Source organism: Ipomoea nil, unplaced genomic scaffold (genome assembly GCF_001879475.1).
Source record: "Ipomoea nil cultivar Tokyo-kokei standard unplaced genomic scaffold, Asagao_1.1 scaffold0900, whole genome shotgun sequence".
NCBI lineage: Eukaryota > Viridiplantae > Streptophyta > Magnoliopsida > Solanales > Convolvulaceae > Ipomoea > Ipomoea nil.
The window spans coordinates 2141649-2163085 of NW_017617328.1; the positions used below are offsets into that span (position 1 = coordinate 2141649).

The following is a 21437-nucleotide window of genomic DNA, read 5'->3' on the forward strand; positions in this document are numbered from 1 at the left end:
AGAAACAAAGCATTATTTATATCATTTGTAGAACATAACTTCTAATGAGATAAGTGGTTGCAATTATCTTCCGGCAGTTACTGGTAACTCCATATGATGTTTTAAGCTATCATACTCTGTTGTTGTTATACTAAAAGTCGCATCATATCTAAAGGGGATTGATGGGTCAGTAAGTAAAGCATGTGATTCCATTGAATTATTAGTCCAAGGATGTTTTGTTGCTCTCCTAAATCCACCTAGTTCCACTGCAACTTCCTTCATTGTTGGCCTATCTTCCCCCTTCACATTTAAACACCTTTTTGCAAGCAAGGCAATCTCTTGTAACTCATCAGTGTTTCCCTCGCATACAATGTTGGCATCAAGAATCTTGAACAATTGATTTGTTTTCAATGTTAAAAGAAAATGCTCGGATAAACTCCTCTCTTCCACTGGGCCATTGTAAAATACTGCCCTTCTACCTGTTAACAATTCCAGTAGGACAACCCCGAAGCTATAAACATCGCTCTTTTCTGTTAACTGGTGTGTTTGCATGTATTCTGGATCCAGATAACCGAATGTTCCTTGCACCATAGTCATCAGTTCAGTCTCATCCTGTAGGACTAATCTTGAAGCACCAAAATCGGATACCTTGGTAGTGTAGTCATTATCCAGGAGAATATTCGCGGGTTTAATATCTCTGTGGATGATGGGAGGAGAAGCTGCAGAGTGTAAATAAGAGAGGACCTCGGCTGTTTCAGTAGCAATTCTTAAACGGATCGGCCATGGTATTGTGGATGCCTTGTCTTTGCTGTATAGATGTTCAGACAATGTTCCATTGCTTATGAACTCGTAAACCAACAACGGAGTTTCTGTCTCTAAACAACAACCAAAGAGTTTGACTATGTTTCTGTGATTGATTTGGGAGAGCACAATTACCTCATTGATGAATTGCTCGACCTGGGTTTGGTCCATCACTTTGGATTTTTTAACAGCTATTGTTTGGCCATCAAGAAGGTGCCCTTTGTAGACAATGCCAAAGCCTCCTTGACCAATGATTCTGGTTTGGTCATAGTTGTTGGTTGCTTTTCTAAGCTCATCTGTAGTAAAAATTCTTGTTGTGCCAGAAGATGCACTACCTTGGGCAATCCTTTGTTGCAGAATCAATCCTCCATTTTCCCTAAAGAATTTATCTTTCATCTCTACTGATTTCTTCCGTCGATATACCAAGTACACACAAAAATAACTGATCAACAGTGTTATAGTGCCTAAAGCAATACCTGCACATATATGTGCAATCAACATTTCTTTCTTAAAACGGAAATCAACTCTGCATAGTATGTATAGTACTACCAAAAATGAAAGTAATTGGATGGTTTACCCAAAACAAGCATGATGAGTCGATGATTTGAAGAATTGCACCCTAAAGCACCCTTCCCATCGCCATGGTAGCCTTTCTTGCATGAACACTCATAGCCACCTCTGGTATTTAAGCAATCAGCGTTTTGGGAGCAGTTGTGCTGTCCATTTGCACATTCATCAATATCTGCACAACCAATTAACTATAGGATAATTTTTTGAAATACAAGAAAAATCAATAGATGATAAGGTAAAATAAATTCAAATCATGTGTAGTCCCACACTGTCTTTAAAATCTTATTCTTTATATCCCAAGTGCTAGGAGTACGAGCATTGTAATCTAAGTTTTCAGGATACACAAATTTACATCAAAATAGTTGAGCAATCAAAGTATAATGTTCATTTTTTTTTGTCCTGATAAAGAAAGTTCATTAAAACTATACGTAAGAAATTAGATGATCAATACATGCATGGAGGAATAGTAAAAAACTAAATAGAGAGGACTAGAATGAGAACTCATAACTCTAGCTAAAGTATGAGCCAAAATTCATTGATCTACGAACAAACCAAAAGGACACTGATTCAAAGTGTCATAATCAAACTATAATATTACAACAACGTGGAACAATTGATATTTGAACACTCAAACTATAATGTCACCATCAAACAAAAACAATGATGGAAGAGAGAAAAATCAAGTAAATTTTTGCCCTTTTTCAGAGATTTGATTTGCACCTCCTCTTCCAGGACAAAGATTTCTTTCAAGTCCTTCCAACTCAGATGTGTACAGAAACAATTTCACATTCAATTCACTCATTATCTCTCTTTGTACTATATATATTGATTCATCGTATTAGAAGAACCCAAATCAATTTTGACCTGACTTATTGATTCATCGTCTTAGAAGAACCCAAATCAATTTTGACCTGACTTGACTCAAATTAGGAGTTAAACCCACAAATATAATATTTATACCAACCACTCTAAATGCCTAAAAATTCAAACAATAAGAAATTAAAGCTGAGTAAATGGAAACATGCAGAACATAAAAAGTGCAGACACACCATATATACATGAATGAATGATATAACATATATACATACCTTGGCAACCAGATAGATAAGGATTGCCTTCATAACCCTCCTTACAACCGCAACGATACCCCTCACCATTGACGGCAACACATGTGGTATTACCTTGGCACGCCGTAAGACACGTCTGGTTCGAGATGGCCCAATCAAGAACCATGGGCACTGTCTTAACATCCCAAGTTCTGGTAAGCATGGTGGAGGAAAACCTGAACTCCTCTTTTTGCACCACGAATGCGTAGCTGCACTTATTAACATCATCGCCAGTGTCGTTATAGTAACTCAAGCTATCCACTGAATAGTAAACGTTCCTGGCCACGTTAGGAATCTCCGTCTCGCAACAACCAAACCCGGAACAAGTCCCGTTTGCAACATCCTCTGTGGAGTTACAGGTGGCCATACAGTTACTCCCTGTTTTGTACGACCGGTCATCGCCGTAGGCATAAACGTTGGCGAAAGTGTCGCAGCCGACGGCGACGAATTTGTTGGCGGTCTGGTTAACGTACAATTTGAACGATTCCGACCTGTACCATCCTTGCTGCCGGGAATTAGATATACCCTTCTGGTAACACTGTCGAGTTATGAAGCTCATGATCACCAACTGCCCTTCAACTGATATCTTTCTTACCTCTAAAGTACCGTGCCCTAGAAGTGGCTTAGGAGAGCCATCAGGGGAAGTGGTGCAATTGATGAAGAATTCTGAGTTTAAAGAACAATCTTCTGTCAAACCATAGGGGAATGGGATGCTTACGTTCCCACAATGATCGTCGCAGGTGGGTTTGGCTATGGAAGAATTGGTTCTTGAGGTGGTGGTCGGAGAAAAGACAAGTATTGCCGACAACACAAGTAGGACAAGGAACCTCATCATCTTCGTTCTTGTTTTTGGCTTGTGTGTTGATCTGTGATGGACTGCGTGCCCTCTTATGGACCGGGAATACAAACAAAAACAGACCAAGTCCAAAGGTAATATATACATGTATATGTATTGGGAGACTAGTTCTTCTTCTTTGACTTTTATTGAAGACCATCCACTAGGTCAGTTAAATCAATATCCATGTATGAACACTATTGTTTTTTTTTTTTCTTTGCAATATGCACAAATTGGTTAATATTCTGACTTTGGATATTCATATAACTTATTAAAAATTAATTATTTAGCATATAGTAAGGTTATATATATATATATATATATATATATATATATATATATATATATATATATATATATATATTTATTGAATGACGAGAGGAACTCCCACCACTATTACTTGAAGACGCGTATTGGGTAAACCTCACCTTGTGACCCTAGCCAGTAAAAAATCAGAGACTAAGTTAAATGTCTTGACCAACTTAATTGGGGTTATCCTTATGTTATATATTTATTACAGCCTTATAGTAGTAAATGGACAATTAAATAAATTTTTAATATGTGATTACAATTTTTTTAACAAAGTTAATTGACTTTTTTTTTTTCAAATAATTAAGTGTTAACATTTTGAGCATTTTCTAAGGTTACAAAATAACAAAACTAGTGGGCAATTCCACTTAAGTTAATCATGTTATTGACTAGGTAATCATAAAGTTACAAGTTGGACACTTAGTGAAAGAGATTTATTGACTTTATTGATTTAAGACATTTAGTTATGGGCAACCTAGGCGGGTTTACTTTCTTGTGATCTTTTGCTAACTAGGGTCATAAGCAAAGTTTATCCCGTGCTTACCTTCGAATAGTAGTTACGGGTTTCCCTCGTCACTCAAAATAAGAAAATTAATTTCTCAACTATAATCTTCGAAGTTTGCGCCAATAACTATAAATAACTTAGATTGATTTATTTCTTTGTGAGACTTTCCTAGGTAGGATTACAGTATGAGATTTATCAAATGCATACCCCTTCCAGTAATGGTTCGGTTACTATAAAAAAGAATACTAATTTTCTCAAAAAGTCACAACGACAAGTTTGGTCAACGTTGTCAGATTCTCGCCAACCAATTTACATTATTTTTTGCATATATGGTACACAATATAACATTATTATTGATAAGCACTTGTACTCAGATAGAATGTAGTTACCTCTCTCATATGGGAGGTTATGAGATACAATATATAATAGAGTCAGTAGCATTCAAAAAAATATAACATTATTATTATTAGGAATAAGGTTCAAATTGACCATTGAACGTAACTTGAAAATGCAATTAGGCCATTGAACGAAAAAAAAAGTGCAATTAGGTCACTGAACACTCCAAATGTATGCAATTTCACCTGATAGTAGGTTACCATCAATTTTAGCAAGTTACTTGCTTACGTGGCAGCTGAGTTGGCATTTTTAATAATTTTTAAATACTTTTTAATAAATTTTAATAATAGATTTTAAAAAAATTTAAAAAAATTAAAAAATTAAAAAAAACAAACAAAACAAAAACGACGGGGTTTTTTTAAATTTTTTTTTTTCATTTTTTAATTTATTATTAAAATTTATTAAAAATTATTTTAAAATTATTAAAAATGTCAACTCAGCTGCCACGTAAGCAGGTAACCTACTAAAATTGATGGTAACCTGCTATCCAGTAAAATTGCATACATTTGGAGTGTTCAGTGACTTAATTACACGTTTTTGAAGTGTTCAGTGACCTAATTGCATTTTTTTTTTGCGTTCAGTAGTCTAATTGCATTTTCAGGTTACGATCAGTGGCTAATTTAAACCTTATTCCATGCCGGACTTGTTAAAACTTAAATCTCCGCCAAACACGACTACGCGTTGGATAAATAAGTCTGGTAGGTAGAGCTTTTTGAATAATTTCTTACTTGCTTGATTAAATCATTTTTATTTCTTAGAATAACTGGTTACATCTTGATGAAATTAGATTTTTATAGTAACGGATAAATGGAAGATTAGTTCAAAGTCAAGAAATAAATTTCAAAGAAAGTTAACCATATGTGTAGATGTATGAGCAATCGTTAGACCGTGCACGAGGGCGCACAATGTATTGTGTGTCCTGACCAAAACGACGCCGTTTTTATTGTTCAGCTTTTATGTGTATTATATTAAGAGTTTATGTGTATGATGTTATGAGTTTGTGTGTATTATGTATTATGTTAGATTACGTGTATTCTGTTATGAGTTTATGTGTATTATGTATTATGTTAGATTATGTGTATTGTATTATGAGTTTATGTGTATCATATTATGAGTTTATGTGTATTATGTATTATGTTGGATTATGTGTATTCTCTTATGAGTTTATATGTATTATGTTAGATTATGTGTATTCTGTTATGAGGTTATGTGTATTCTGTTATGAGTTTATGTACATTCGAAACAGGAAATTTTTTTATATTTTTTTTAAGTTAACTGTAGAAACGGGGAAATATAATAACTAAATTGTTAAGCACAAGCGGAATTCTCTCCCTCTCTAGGGTTTCTCTCCATCTCTCCCTTCCTAGGGTTTCTAAGTTTTCCGATCGAAAGCCTTGAGCGACGGCAGAAAACGAAAGCTGATCGTCAAAGCAGGTTCGCACGGTTTCTCCGGCGCAGCAACAGTGTGATGAGCTGGTAGCAAGGGTGACGGAGCGGTGGGCCGATATGGCCCTTGAGGTTGAGGAAGAAGGAGTCGAGGTCGGAGGGTTTGGTCAGCCAACGGCGGAGGATGGTGAGACGGTCTACTCTGTCGTTGGGAGGCTCTTGACGGCCAAGCTAATTAAAGTTGAGTATATGCGGCAGGTTCTGGCTTCGGTTTGGATGCCTATGATGGGGATGCGTGTGACGGAGCTACACTCTAATCTATTCCTCTTTGCCTTCTACCATGAGACGGACATGGTTCGGGTGCTTGAGGAGGGGCCATGGTCGTTTGAAAACCATATGCTCGTATGCTGGCAGGTACGTGATGGGATGCTTCCAGGGGAAGTCAAGTTGGACACTGTTGATATGTGGGTACAGGTCCATGATTTTCCGGTAGGTTATACTTCCAATGTGGTCTTAGAACAAGTCGGAAATTACATCGGAACATTTATCCGTTGTGATAACCGGCTAGTTGGCGGATCAATGAAAGTTTTTTACCGTGTTCGCGTGGCAGTGCCGGTGGAAAAACCCTTGAAGCGGCGTATGAAGTTGATCCGTAGGGACAAGACATGGGGATGGGTGAACTTGAAATATGAACGGCTACATAATTTTTGTTTTTACGGCGGAATGCTCGGGCATCTGGATAAGTTCTGTTTGAAGGCACGAGTCTCCAGTCTCACCCTTAAGTTTTATCCGTATGTAGCGTGGATGAGGGTAGGCCAATCTAGAGGCCCCCAGCCGGTTGGTGTGTCCTGGTTGTTACCGCCGCTTGAGGCAGCCGGACCGCCGACCGCCCAACGAAGCAGTTCGGAACAGACGGCCGACTCGGAGGATGGGCAGGGCGACGTCAGGACTGTCGAACCATGTGATGATGTGGAGGATGGGGTGGTGACCTCCTTGAAACGCCGGCGTGCGGTGGTGGGTGGTGGTGGCCGGGTTGAGCTGCCGGTAAGTGAAGAAACGAGTATGGATGGTGGTTCAAAAAACTTGCATATGGCGGGAACTGGTGCCCAGTCCCGCCCGACCCAATGAGTACTTTAAGCTGGAACTGCTGTGGCTTGGGTAACCCACGTACAGTTCGAGAAGTTGTGGACCTTGTGTCTCGTAAGAAACCCGATTTTGTATTTTCAATGGAGACTATGGTGGGACGTGTACATGCCGAGCGTATGCGTGTCACCCTTGGTTTTGATGGTATGTTTTATGTGGATAACAGTGGTTTGAGTGGCGGTCTAGCATTACTATGGAGGAAAAATAATACGACGAACCTGTTGAGTTTCTCGAAAACCCATATTGATATTGAGGTAACTATTCCTGGTTTCCTTAACTGGCGTATGACATGTTATTATGGTTTCACTCAGAGGAATAGGCGTAGCGAGTCCTGGGATTTATTGAGATCGCTAGCAGGTAGATCTGATCTCCCCTGGGTTGTCGTGGGGGACTTTAATGATTTACTCTATCAGCATGAAAAACGCGGGGGCAACCCGCATCCGATTAGTCTTCTTCGCGGTTTTGGGGACACTATTGAGGATTGCGGATTGTCGCAGATGCCTATGGAGGGATATCAGTTTACATGGGAAAAGGGACAAGGAACGCCTAACTGGATTGAGGAAAGAGTCGATAAAGTGCTCACTACAGATGCTTGGCGAAATGTTGTGGTAGGGGCTAGGCTCACGAATTTTCCAACACGAAGATCTGATCACACGGCTCTCTTCCTGGGGATCCATGACTCCGTAGGGAGGGGTGGAACTGGCAAGAGGGGTTTCCGTTTTGAGATGGCATGTCTGCATGATGACGGATGTAGGGGTGTTGTGGAAAGGTCATGGGAGGAAGGGAGGAGCATGGGTTTGCAGGATTGTATTTTATACTGTGGAGACCGATTGTCTCGGTGGGGTGGTGATCGACATCACATGTTTGGTGACCAGATTAACACCCTGCGAAAGGACCAGCAGCGTCTGCGTGGTCACACTGATCTGGTCTCGTTAGCTGAATTTCAGCGCCTGGAAGAGCAGCTGGGTCGTCTTGAGGCTCAGGAGGATACCTATTAGAAACAGAGAGCCAAGCAGCATTGGCTCAGGAATGCTGATGCCAATACAAAGTATTAGCACATGTATGCCTCTCATCGTAAGAAAAAGAATACTTTATCTAGACTCATGAATGATGATGGGGTTTGGGTGGAAAAGGAGGCTATGAACACTGTTATTCTGGATTAATTTAATCATATTTTCTGTTCTAGTTACCCTGAGAATGAGGATAGTTTCTTTGCTGGGATATCTCCACGAGTCATCCAGGCACATAATGATTATTTGTTACGACCCTTTGAATTGGAAGAAGTAAAATCTGCATTATTTGCAATGTTCCCTGATAAGGCACCAGGTGCGGATGGAATGAATCTGGGGTTCTATCAACACTTCTGGGATGTAGTGGGGGGGGGGGTGTAGTGGGGGGGGATGTTGCCAATTTTGTGATTAACTGCCTGCATTCACGCCAATTCCCTGAGGCGTTAAATGATATGGATGTGGTCTTGATCTCAAAAAAAGATATCCCTCAAATGGTTACTGATCTTAGACCGATAGCTCTAAGTAATGTTGTGTATAGGGTTATGGCTAAAATGATAACGAATAGAATGAAGCCTATGATGGAGGAAATTATATCTGACTACAAAGTGCCTTTATCCCGAACAGACTTATAACTGATAACCTCCTAGCAGCAGAAGTTGGTCATTTTTTGAACAGAAAGTAGTGTGGGGTTGCAGGATGGAGTGCTCTCAAGCTGGATATGGTGAAAGCATATGACCGAATGGAGTGGTCCTTCCTGCGGGGGATGCTCTTGGCACTAGGTTTTGATCCTAGTTGGGTGGATTTGATTATGCTGTGTGTAACTACAGTGTCCTACAATTTTCTGATAAATGGCACGCGTAGCGCCCCAGTGCTGCCCACTCGTGGCTTGAGACAGGGTGACCCTCTGTCCCCTTATCTCTTCATTATCTGTGCGGAGGGCCTTTCTCTGTTATTGCAACAAGCGCAGAATGATGGTTCTATACATGGTTGCAGGGTGGCAAGGGGAGCCCCCCATCTCTCACTTGTTTTTTGCAGATGATAGTCTTTTATTTTTTAAGGCCAATGCACAAGAGGCTGGTAAGATAAAGGATTGTCTAGCTGTGTATGAAAAAATGTCTGGGCAGGTGGTTAATTATCATAAGTCAAGTATATGTTACAGCAGAAATACGGGTGTAATGGATAGAATGGAGGTAGCTCAAATTCTAGGGGTGGTACAGACACCTAACTTTGGGAAATATTTGGGGCTCCCATCGTTTGTGGCGAGAAATAAAAGGGCGGCTTTCTCGTATATTGAGGATAAAATAAGGCCAAGAATTGAATCATGGAGTAAAAAGTTATTATCACAGACAGGCAAAGAGATTTTATTGAAAAGTGTAGTACAATCTATGCCTACATTTTCAATGAGTGTCTTTCTGTTGCCTATACCTGTCTGCACAGCCATTGAGCGAACCATGAACAACTACTGGTGGGGATCGGGTACTGACCATGGAATACACGGGAAGGCTTGGGACAAGTTATGTATCCCAAAGAAACATGGAGGCCTGGGTTTCAAGGAGTTGCGTGCCTTTAACCTAGCTATGTTAGGTAAATAGCCATGTAGGATGCTTACTAAGCCTGAATCATTGGTAGCCCGAGTTTATAAAGTAAGGTATTACCCCAAGGGTTCATTTTTTGATGCCCAGGTAGGAAATAACCCCAGTTTCTGTTGGCGTAGTATAATGGCAGCCAAATGTCTAATGTGGTGTGAGAAGCATGATTGGGAATGGGGAAAATAGGCTGATATGGGATCATCCATGGTTACAGGATGACCAGGAACCTATGATACAGACTGAGATGCCTATGCAACTGGCATGGGCCAAGGTGGTAGGATTGATTGATCAAGAAACTGGATCATGGGATCATTCCATACTAACTGATTTATTCCAACCTGTCGATGTCACAAATATTATGAGAATACCTATCTCCCCTGATTATGATGATACTTGGTATTGACACGGAGACCAGAAAGGAATGTATTCGGTTAAAAGTGGATATAGGCGTATTGTGGGAAATTATGAAGATATGGAGGGGGCTTTCAATAAATGGCTTGCTCTATGGAAGCTCAAAATCCCCCCAAGTGGAAGACATTCCTTTGGAGAGCTATTAGTGATATTTTCCCCACTACTACAAATTTACTTATAAAGAGAGTGGATGTGGATCCAATGTGTGCTATGTGTGGAATATTTCATGAAAACACTATGCATGCTTTGGTGTTATGTGATTATGCAAAAGCCATTTAGGGACTATCTAACCTTCCAATACCCAATTCTGTGACAAATATTTTTCATGATTAGTTTGGTGATCTTCTAGATGTTATTGACTCTAATGTAATATTATATGCAACAGTGATACTATATCACATATGGCAAGCAAGGAATGGAGCGGTGTGGGATGCCTGCCTTCCACGCCCGAGGAGTCTGATTGCGGCAGCCACCGCAACCATGCAAGCATGGCAGCGAGCCCACCAGATCCACACCGTAGCAGCGACGTCGGTAGATCAGCCTGCCGATCCAGCCGATGCACCGTCGGCGCTATAGGGGCAGTGCGCCACCGTGGCAGCGGCGGTAGCCACCCCACAGCCGAGGATTTGCCGCTTCGATGCAGGTTATCTCCACGAGTCAGGCAAGGCAATGGCAGGTGCAGTCCTCCTCGATGCGAATGGAGAATATATTGCTGCATTCAGTATGCCCCTTCAGAATTGTTTCTCACCGCTCATGGCTGAGGCAATTGCATGCATGGAAGTTCTGTCATGGCTAAAGAATCGGGGAGAGGAGTCTGTAAAGCTTTATACGGATTGCCTCACACTACAACATTATCTCACTTCGCCACCATATATGTGTTCCGGTCGTACGTTGGCTATGATATCGATAGCTGCCGAGCAGCTGCAACTGAGTTTGTTTTTTGCTCATTTAATTTTATTCCTAGATCGAACAATTACTTAGCAAATACTTTAGCATCTACAGCGTTTCAGCATCATACTGCTATGTATTGGGATTTAATCACTCCTGATATTATTGCGGCTTATTTCTAATAAAAGTACCACTTATCCTTCAAAAAAAAAAAAAAAAAAAAACTGTAGAAACGAGAAACAAAATTTCTTAAAAAAAAAAAAAAACATAGTCAAAACGACGTCGTTTTTGCCAGGGTGCACAGTATAATTTGCCATGTATGAGTGGCGGTGCATTCTCATCCTAAGTGAGGTGGTTGGAAGTTCCAACCCCAATTTCTTAGGAAAAACCAATCTGGTTAGTACATTATCCTTTAATTGGGCCGGCTTGGTGGGGACCTGCTGAAACGTTATGCTGTGGAATCGTGTCCAATTTGCAAGGTGGGCACGTTTCCATAGTCATAATTTCTATACTGTAGATTCATAAAATCTATACTTTAGATTCATAATTTAATTAAATACAGTAGATTCATAATTTCTATACTGCAGATTCATAATATCTATACTATAGATTCATAATTTCTGTACTGTAGATTCATAATTTCTAAACTGTATAGTTATCAAATTATGAACATATAGTTCTGTGATTTGTGAAAACAGAGTTCAACAGTTGGGAATATGAACATCGAAAATTATGAACATATAGCTTTATAATTATGAACATATATTTATAAAATTATAAACATATAGCTCTATAATTATGAATCTACTAATATAGAAATTATGAATATGGAACCGCGCCCACCTTGCAAGGTGGGCACATTTCCACTGCATAATTTGTCGGACCTGCTCAAGACGTACACCTTGTACTCATAACAAAAAAAATTGATTTATAGCATAATAAAATGCTTGTATTTGCAGCTATGACTGTAATATGAATAAACTCCTATATTTTGTTTTCAAAGGAAAACTCAAATTAAGCTTCAAAAAACAATCGTTAAACTAAATGAACACTAATTTGAAGTGTCTTTTAAGATTGTCGTACTCCCCCATGACGCAACCTGCATAAGAAAAGTCCAGTAACCCCTAGCCTCTTGCAAACCAATTGACAGTCTGAATGGATAACAACCTTCACCCAACCCCTCTCCATAGTCCATGATAATGCTTCTTTAATCATAATCGCTTCCGCAAGGTAAGGATCATTCATACATCTGATTGGTCCATTTTTGCCCCCAAAAACTCCCCATTACTTGCTTGCACTATCACTCCAAAGAACAACTGCTCAGTCTCGGCCGGTAGCACAAATGCTTCAACTCTTGACCTCTCTTAAAGGATGGAATGGACGGTCACTCACGCCAACCAAGCGGGTTATGTATTATGATAATTCGATGACAAATGATATGACAGTTTTATAGATCTCTTTCCTTTCATTAGTATAGGCAAAACCTCAGATCAGTACAACAAAGGAGATGTTTGCGTTTTATTTTTGCATGCAGCAGGCCTTCTTTTATTTTTGCATTAATATAATGCAGGAACTAATGACCCCTAAAACAATTGTCAGACAATTGCTTTAGGAGAATTATAAATGTTAGAGGATCAATATGAATGAGAAATAATAAACATGAATATCCAAACAATTGATATTGCACACCATATATGTATAGCATCATGATTTTTCTTTGGTTCATGATCAACATACTCAACAAACGTCAACAAACCTTAGTACAATTAGCAAAAAATTAAATCATAACTTTTGTACCAACAATTTCCACTTTGACATTATGTTGATAAAATAAATATGTACCTCCTTCATTCTCCCCGACTGGTTTTCTCTATAGAAAGCAGTTTTAATTTTTCCTTAACTAACACTCTAAGGATGTGTTTGGTTCAACCATTGAAATCATAATGGTAATGGTAATCATAATGATAATGGGTTTAATTAATTAAAATAAAAATAAATAAATAAATAAATAAATAAATAAATAAATAAATATATATATATATATATATATATATATATATATACACACACACATACATATATATATATATATATATATATATATATATATATATATATATAAGTGTGTGTATATTAAAATTTCATATTTAATGCATGAATAATGAGTTATTTATTTATTTTAATTTTTCTCACTTATTTTGTATTTTATTGTTCAAAAGTAGAGGAGTAAAAATGGTAAAGAGTTTTTTAATTACTAAAGGATTTTAATCCAATAGTAAAATAACAAAAATAGATAAATAAACATGGTAATGGTATCAAACCTCAGAGTAGAGTGTAAAAATCCTCAACCAAATACACCGCTAAATTCTTTTTAAAAATATCTATTCCCTTTGAAAATCTCCCAAAACCAACTATTCATTAGTAGTAAACAAGTACAAATTAAAATTAAAAGGGCAGAAAGCAAGCCATGAAGGCAAGCTATCATCGTAAGTACTATACTCATGCATAGCACGAGATTACGAAAATAGATAATAAAGTATTCATTTTATGAGATGTTAATGTATATTATATGGACCGGAACTATATTTGGTAATAGAGTTTATTTTAAAATTTGAAGTTGTAAATAACTTATAATAGTCTTGTTCCGTAAAACATAAAGAGTTTAAAATTATATCTTATTATTTTGAAAAAATAAAAACACTTTGAAACCAGCCATATTAACTATTTGGGGAGATTTTTTTTTTTTTTTTTTTTTTTTTTTTTGACAAAGAGGGTATTCAAATAACCCAAGAAAGTAAAACGAAAAATCGGAAACTACCCTGTAACAGAACACAAAGAACCAATAACGCCTCCACTGAGGCTCGAACTCATAACCTTCCACCAAATGGAAGTCCAACCCAAGTATCATTAGACCACATAGTCCTGGTCTATCCAACTCATTCAATAATACTAGTTGAACCAAAAGTGACTCGAGCATAATACTTAAAGGACTGATATGCTTTTATACTGATAATAATATGTAAATGGTAATTAGATCATTATCATACGTAGCTATATTTAAAACCCATTATTAAAAATGTCATAGGAAAAAAGAACATTGTAATATACTTGACGCATTGAAAAGATGACGAGACAACAACAATACTGCAATCAATCTTGCAAATTCACAAAATGAAGAATTTCAAAAATAATCATTGTCGCATGCATCATTCATTGATCCTAAGTATATTAGAATTAATATAAATTTACAATTCATTTTATTACTACTTCAAAAATGAAAAGTAGTAATAATAGAATTTAAAGAGAAATTTTCAATTTTGGTCATATGACTATAGGTGCTTTGTTAAATTCAGCACCTGACTTTCAAAAGTGTCAATTTAGTGCCTTAACTATGTAATTTTTGTCAATTTTGGTCACTCCGGCCAAATTTCCCTAGAAAATTTTAATAGTTAAAATAATGAGGGTATTTTGGTCATTTCACACCTCTTTTCTTCTTCTTTTTCGCAGTACTTGGACGAAGAGCTTGGCTCGGTCATGATCTTTGCTACGGTGCCCCATCCTCGGACTAGTTTTGGCCTTTTGGGCCTTGACCGGGCTGCATCTCGAGGTTGTGAATCAGGGTCCCAATACGCATCATCTCTAGCCAATCATTATGCCATGGAACCGTGTTCACCATCCATGGTGAATACGGTCCCAACGGTAACGGTGCACCGTTATCTTTTTTTTTTTTTTCCTTAATTAATTGCGCGACTTTTCTTCTTCATTTTCACATTTCGCGGTTTCACTTCCTATTCACGCAAGTTTCTTCAACATTCATAAATTATGAATGTGCAGGCATGAATTTATGAATGTGCAGTTATGAAATTATGAATTTTCTTTTATGAGATTATGAATTTTCTGTTATGAAATTATGAATTTTCAGTTATGAGATTATGAATTTACAAAAAATTCATAATTACATAACTGTAAATTCATAATCTCATAACAGAAAATTCATAATTTAATAAATGTTTTTATTGTGTGGACCATGCTCCACACAAATTGTGTGGACCATGCTCCACACAAATTGTGTGTATCATATTTTGTCTATTGTAAAATAATGTACATTCAGTACAAAAATAATGTATATTGTATTTAGTGAATGTATATTATTTTTGTTCTGATTGTACATTATATTGTATAATGTACATTTAGTATATTAAAAATGTACTTTTTGTTGTGGTTCACATAACATTGTGTGGACCATGGTCCATACAATAATTTGCCACTTCCACAATTTTCGACTATTCTAGCAGAGCTTATGGACAGTTAGGGATCAAAGTACAAGTGCTTATTTTATTTTATTTTTATTTTTTTTGGACAAGAGAAACTCGTTTCCATTATCCTAGAGTTTGCATTGGATAAATCTCGTCTTGTGAGTCAGGGGCTTAGAACTACAAAAAGGTACCGGCTCAAACCAAAAAAAAATCAATAAACCACTCTTGTTCTTGAAAATAAATATTGTAATTTTATGATTATTAAGTCAATTGATCAACTTGATTGGATTGTCACCAAATTGAAAGTGTTTTACCAATTTTCTTTTTGGAGCTTCTATGATTTACTATATATATATATATATATATATATATATATATATATATATATATATATATATATGGTGAAAGGTTCCCGTGCATTTGTTGCTTCCCGTGCGGATGTGCGGCGGATTAATGTGCGTGAGATTTGTACACAATGTGCGTGAGTGTTGTGCTTAATGTGCCTGAGATTTGTACTTAATGTGCGTGAATGTGTAAAATGCAGCAGAAAATATTGATGTCAGCTTCTTCCCCATCCCCAGTAGCCATTTGTCCCCTCCCTGATGATGATGATACGGAGACGGGCTATGGTGGTTAAGAATTATGGGAATAATACAACAGAAATCCACACTTAGCTACTGTGCAAATTTTACTGTGCGTGCGTCATTTATATAAACATTCAATTGCACTTAAGGTAGCTGATAATCCAGAATCCATGGCCAAATTAAAGGAAGAAGTAACAAGAAGCTTGGGCGTTAATGTGCGTGAGTTTCTGTTCTGCTTCTTTCTGAGCTCGTAATTCTGAAATACTCACGCACATTAAGCACAAATCTCAGGCACATTAAACACAATACTCAGGCACATCAAGTACAAAACTCACGCATATTAACATGACTCACATTAAGTACAAATCTCAGGCACATTAAGTACAAATCTCACGCACATTAAGTATAAACCTCACGCACATTAATCCACCGCACATCCGCACGGGAAGCAACAAATGCACCTGATCCCTTCCCTATATATATATATATATATATATATATATATATATATATATATATTTTAAATATGAACACGAATGTTATAATATAAAGTTCAAATAAGTGAATAACCATAATATTTTTATTTGAAACACAGTAACTATTTCAATTATATAGCATGGAAAAATAGAAACAAAACATTATTTATATCATTTATAAAACATAACTTCTCCCAAAGGTTGGATCCCTAATAATTTAGTAACAGGGCCAAATGCTAGTATGTACGCACAAGCTAAGGGAGATTTGCCCACTTTAATTGGGAGATTTAGTCTCTTCTCCCAAATACTGCTAAAGCAGTGAACTAAGCTCATGTGACTTTGTAAAACATAACTAATGAGATAAAGTGGTTGCACTTATCTTCCGGCAGTTACTGGTAACTCCATATGATGTTTTAAGCTATCATACTCCGTTGTTGTTATACTAAAAGTCACATCATATCCAAATGGGATTGGTGGGTCAGTGAGTAAAGCTTGTGATTCCATTGAATTATTAGTCCATGGATGTTTTGTTGCTCTCCTAAATCCACCTAGTTCCACTGCAACTTCCTTCATTGTCGGCCTATCTTCCCCCTTCACATTTAAACACCTTTTTGCAAGCAAGGCAATCTCTTGTAACTCATCAGTGTTTCCCTCGCATACAATGTTGGCATCAAGAATCTTGAACAATTGATTTGTTTTCAATGTTGAAAGAAAATGCTCGGATAGACTCCTCTCTTCCACTGGGCCATTGTAAAATACAGCCCTTCTACTTGTTAACAATTCTAGTAGGACAACCCCGAAGCTATAAACGTCGCTCTTTTCTGTTAACTGGTGTGTTTGCATGTATTCTGGATCGAGATAACCGAATGTTCCTTGCACCATAGTCATCAGTTCAGTCTCATCCTGTAGGATTAATCTTGAAGCACCAAAATCGGATACCTTGGTAGTGTAATCATTATCCAGGAGAATATTTGCGGGTTTAATATCTCTGTGGATGATGGGAGGAGAAGCTGCAGAGTGCAAATAAGAGAGGACCTCGGCTGTTTCAGTAGCAATTCTTAAACGGATCGGCCATGGTATTGTGGATGCCTTGTCTTTGCTGTATAGATGTTCTGACAATGTTCCATTGCTTATGAACTCATAAACCAACAACGGAGTTTCTGTCTCTAAACAACAACCAAAGAGTTTGACTATGTTTCTGTGATTGATTTGGGAGAGCACAATTACCTCATTGATGAATTGCTCGACCTGGGTTTGGTCCATCACTTTGGATTTTTTAACAGCTATTGTTTGGCCATCAAGAAGGTGCCCTTTGTAGACAATGCCAAAGCCTCCTTGACCAATGATTCTGGTTTGGTCATAGTTGTTGGTTGCTTTTCTAAGCTCATCTGCCGTAAAAATTCTTGTTGTGCCAGAAGATGCATTACCTTGGGCAATCCTTTGTTGCAGAATCAATCCTCCATTTTCCCTAAAGAAGTTATCTTTCATCTCTATTGATTTCCTCCGTCGATATACCAAGTACACACAAAAACAACTGATCAACAGTGTTATAGTGCCTAAAGCAATACCTGCATATACATGTGTAATCAACATTTCTTTCTTAAAACGAAAACCAACTCTGCATAGTATGTATAGTACTACCAAAAATGAAAGTAATTGGATGCTTTACCCAAAACAAGCATGATGAGTCGATTATTAGAAGAATTGCACCCTAAAGCACCCTTCCCATCGCCATGGTAGCCTTTCTTGCAAGAACATTCATAGCCACCTCTGGTATTTAAGCAATTAGCGTTTTGGGAGCAGTTGTGCTGTCCATTCGCACATTCATCAATATCTGCACAACCAATTAACTATAGGATAATTTTTTGAAATACAAGCAAAATCAATAAACGATCAAGGTAAAATAAATTCAAATCATGTGTAGTCACACACTGTCTTTAAAATCTTATTCTTTATATCCCAAGTACTAGGTGCTGAGCATTGTAATCTAGCTAAGTTTTCAGGATACACAAATTTACAACAAAATATAGTTCAGCAATCAAAGTATAATGTTTTTTTTTCATGAAAAAAAAAAAGAGAAAAGAAATTCATTAAAACTTAAGAAATCAGATGATCAATAGTAGAAAACCAAATAGAGGGGAATAGAATGAGAACTGCTATGTCTAACTAAAATATGAGTCAATGTATTCGTTGATTTGCAAACAAATCAAAAGAACACTAATTCGAAGTGTTGTAATTAAATTATAATATTACCAGCTAAAAAAGGACAACGTGGAACAATTGATATTTGAACACTCAAACTATAATGTCGTCACTAGCAAACAAAAACAAGGTTGGAACAATTTGATTTTTTAGGAACGAGTTAGTAGAAAAAGCAAGTAAATTTCTGCCTTGCCCTTTTCCAGAGATTTGATTTGCACCTTCTTTCCCAAGACAAAGATTTCTATCAATCGTTATACCGTGCACCAGGGCACACATAACAATATGCACTCCACGCCTCCCAAAACGACGTCGTTTATTTTGTTATAAAATTTTGTGTTTTCAGATATAAAATTATGTATATTCGAAACAGGAGATTTTTATCCTTTTAAAAAAAATTATGTGTTTTCAGGTATAAAATTATGTGTTTTCTATTATATAATTATGTACATTTGAAACATGAGAATTTTCAGTTACAAAATTATGTGTTTTCAGGTATAAAATTCTGTGTTTTCTATTATACAATTCTGTACATTCGAAACATGAGGATTTTCAATTATAAAAATTCTGTGTTTTCAGATATAAAATTATGTGTTTTCTATTATACAATTCTGTACATTCGAAACATAAATTTTTTTAAGGAGTTAACAGCAAACACGCGAAAAAGGTACAAAACGACGTTGTTTTGGGCCAGGGCGCACAATGCACTGTGCACCCTGATGCACGATATAATTTGCCCGTTTCTATCCCGTCTTTCCAACTCAAATGTGTATAAAAATAATTTCTCATTCACTCATTTTCTCTAAGTATACTATATTAACTAATTCATCATCTTATAAGAACCTAAATCAATTTTGATCTGACTTGACTCAAATAATCAAGAGTGAACCCCACAAATATTTATACCATGCCAACCACTCTATAACAAGAAAGCTGAGTAAATGGAAACAGAACATACATATATAAATAAATGATATAATTAGGGTTAGGGTTCAACCTTTTGAAAGAATGAATGAATGATATAACATATATACGTACCTTGGCAACCTGGAGAGAGATAAGGATTGCCTTGATAACCCTCCTTACAACCGCAACGATACCCCTCACTATTGACGGCAACACATGAGGTATTACCTTGACACGCGGTATTGCACGTCTCATTCGAGATTACCCAGTCAAGAACCATAGGCAGCTTTTCCACATCCCATTTCTGGGTAAGGATAGTGGAGGAAAAGTTGAACTCCTCCTTTTGCACCACCAACGCGTAGCTGCAGGGAACAACATCATCGGAAGTGTTGGTATAGTTATTAACAGTATCCAATTGAACAAACACGTTCCTAGCCAGGTTAGGAATCTCGGTCTCGCAACACCCGAATCCGGAGCAATTCCCACTTTTAACTTCTCGTACGGTGTCGCAGGTGGCCATACAATTACTGCCTGTTTTGTAGGACCGGTCATCGGCAAGGCCGTAAACATTAGCAAAAGTGTCGCACCCGACAGCGACGAATTTATTGGCGGTCTGGTTGACGTAGAACTTTGAGGAAGTATACCATGATTTCAATGGGGATCGCCCTTCGCGTTTATTGTAACATCTTTTAGATACCCGCTTCATGATCCTTAGCTGCCCTTCAACTGATATATCCTTAACCTCCACTGTGCTATTTGCTATAAATGGCTTTGGAGGATGAAAGGAGGTGTTGCAAGTGATGGAGAAGTTTGAGTTTAGAGCACATTCTTTTGTCAAACCAAAGGGAAATGGGATGCTTACGTTCCCACAATGATCGTCGCAGGTGGGTTTGGCTATGGAAGAATTGGTTTTTGAGGTGGTGGTGGTCGGAGAAAAAACAAGCATTGCCGATAACACAAGTAGGACAAGGAACCTCATCATCTTCATTCTTGTTTTCTTGCTCTACTATGATCTGTGATGGACTGCGTGCCCTCTTATGGGAATACAAACAAAAAAAGACCAAGTCCAATGGTAATATATTAATGCATATATGTATTGGTAGACTCTTCTTCTTTGACTTTTATTGAAGACCATCCACTAGGCCAGTTAAATCAATATCCATGTACAAACTGTATTTTTTTTTTCTTGCCATATGCTCAAGTTGCATTAATATTCAGACTTTGGATATTCATTTCATTTATTTTAAATTATTTTGGTGAGAACAAAGTGTTAGGTGAGGAACTCTAGTGGCTACTACTTGAATATATTTATTGAGTAAATCTCACCTTGTAACTCTAATGGATAATTAAATAAATTTTTAATATGTATTAATTTTTTTTTTGACAAAGTTAATTAACTTTTTTTTTCAAATAATTAAGTTTTAACATTTCGAGCATGAATTTTCTAAGGTTACAAAATAACAAAATTAGCTGACAATTCTATCTAAGTTAGTCATATTGTTGACTGGGTAATTACCATAATATTACAAGTTCGACACTTAGTGGGAGAGACTTATTCGACTTTATTGATTTAAGACAATTAGTTATGCGCAACCGATCTAAGCATGTTTACTTTCTTGTGATCTTTTGCTAATATAAGCCTCGAGTAGTGCATGCAAGTATCCATTGTCACTCAAAATAATTTTTCTTTTTTTTTTTTAAAAAAAGACTAATTTCTTAACTATAACTTTCGTAGTTTACGTGCCCCAATTAACTATAAACAACTTAGATTAATTTTTTTTAGATGAAATTATAAGATCTATCAAATACATACCTTTGGACAATGATTCCAAACTAAGTTTTCAAAATGTCGTAACGACAAGTTTGGTCAACGTTGTCAGATTCTCGCTAACCAATTTACATTATTTTTTGCATATATGGTACACAATATAACATTATTATTATTACAACTTTACAACATGCAGGAGTTGTTAAATCTCCGCCAAATACGACCACGCGTTGGATAAATAAGTCTGGTTGAGCTTTTTGAATAATTTCTTAATTGCTTGATTAAATAATTTTTATTTCGTAGAATAACTGGTTACATCT

At 37.0% G+C, this 21437-nt stretch overlaps 2 protein-coding genes across 3 annotated transcripts; both read right to left on the reverse strand.

Annotated features, from left to right (window-relative positions):
* On the reverse strand, nucleotides 1–3293 carry LOC109179295 (putative wall-associated receptor kinase-like 16). The gene is made up of 3 exons (XM_019328801.1): nucleotides 2439–3293; nucleotides 1358–1522; nucleotides 1–1256 (listed from the first exon to the last, which is right to left on the reverse strand). Exons 1-3 carry the CDS (start codon nucleotides 3289–3291, stop codon nucleotides 64–66), a joined length of 2211 nt encoding a protein of 736 aa, XP_019184346.1. The 5' UTR covers nucleotides 3292–3293; the 3' UTR covers nucleotides 1–63.
* Nucleotides 3294–16497: 13204 nt separating this feature from the next.
* LOC109179294 (putative wall-associated receptor kinase-like 16) lies at nucleotides 16498–20453 on the reverse strand. 2 transcript variants are annotated; one of them, XM_019328800.1, is made up of 3 exons: nucleotides 19551–20453; nucleotides 17914–18078; nucleotides 16498–17812 (listed from the first exon to the last, which is right to left on the reverse strand). In XM_019328800.1, the coding sequence occupies exons 1-3, from the start codon at nucleotides 20335–20337 to the stop codon at nucleotides 16620–16622; spliced, it is 2145 nt and encodes a 714-aa protein (XP_019184345.1). In that variant the 5' UTR covers nucleotides 20338–20453; the 3' UTR covers nucleotides 16498–16619. The 2 variants fall into 2 exon arrangements, with proteins under 2 accessions (XP_019184345.1, XP_019184344.1); XM_019328799.1 differs by having other exon boundaries at nucleotides 19482–20452.
* Nucleotides 20454–21437: the final 984 nt, after the last annotated feature.

Excerpts from the sequence above, each read along its gene's own strand:
- LOC109179295 (XM_019328801.1), bottom strand. The coding sequence starts at position 3,291 with ATGATGAGGTTCCTTGTCCTACTTGTGTTGTCGGCAATACTTGTCTTT. Across the intron at positions 1,523-2,438 it reads TTATCTATCTGGTTGCCAAG|ATATTGATGAATGTGCAAAT; the intron begins GTATGTATATAT and ends TTGGTTGTGCAG. Across the intron at positions 1,257-1,357 it reads ACTCATCATGCTTGTTTTGG|GTATTGCTTTAGGCACTATA; the intron begins GTAAACCATCCA and ends ATATATGTGCAG.
- LOC109179294 (XM_019328799.1), bottom strand. The coding sequence starts at position 20,337 with ATGAAGATGATGAGGTTCCTTGTCCTACTTGTGTTATCGGCAATGCTT. Across the intron at positions 18,079-19,481 it reads TCTCTCTCCAGGTTGCCAAG|ATATTGATGAATGTGCGAAT; the intron begins GTACGTATATAT and ends TTGGTTGTGCAG. Across the intron at positions 17,813-17,913 it reads ACTCATCATGCTTGTTTTGG|GTATTGCTTTAGGCACTATA; the intron begins GTAAAGCATCCA and ends ATGTATATGCAG.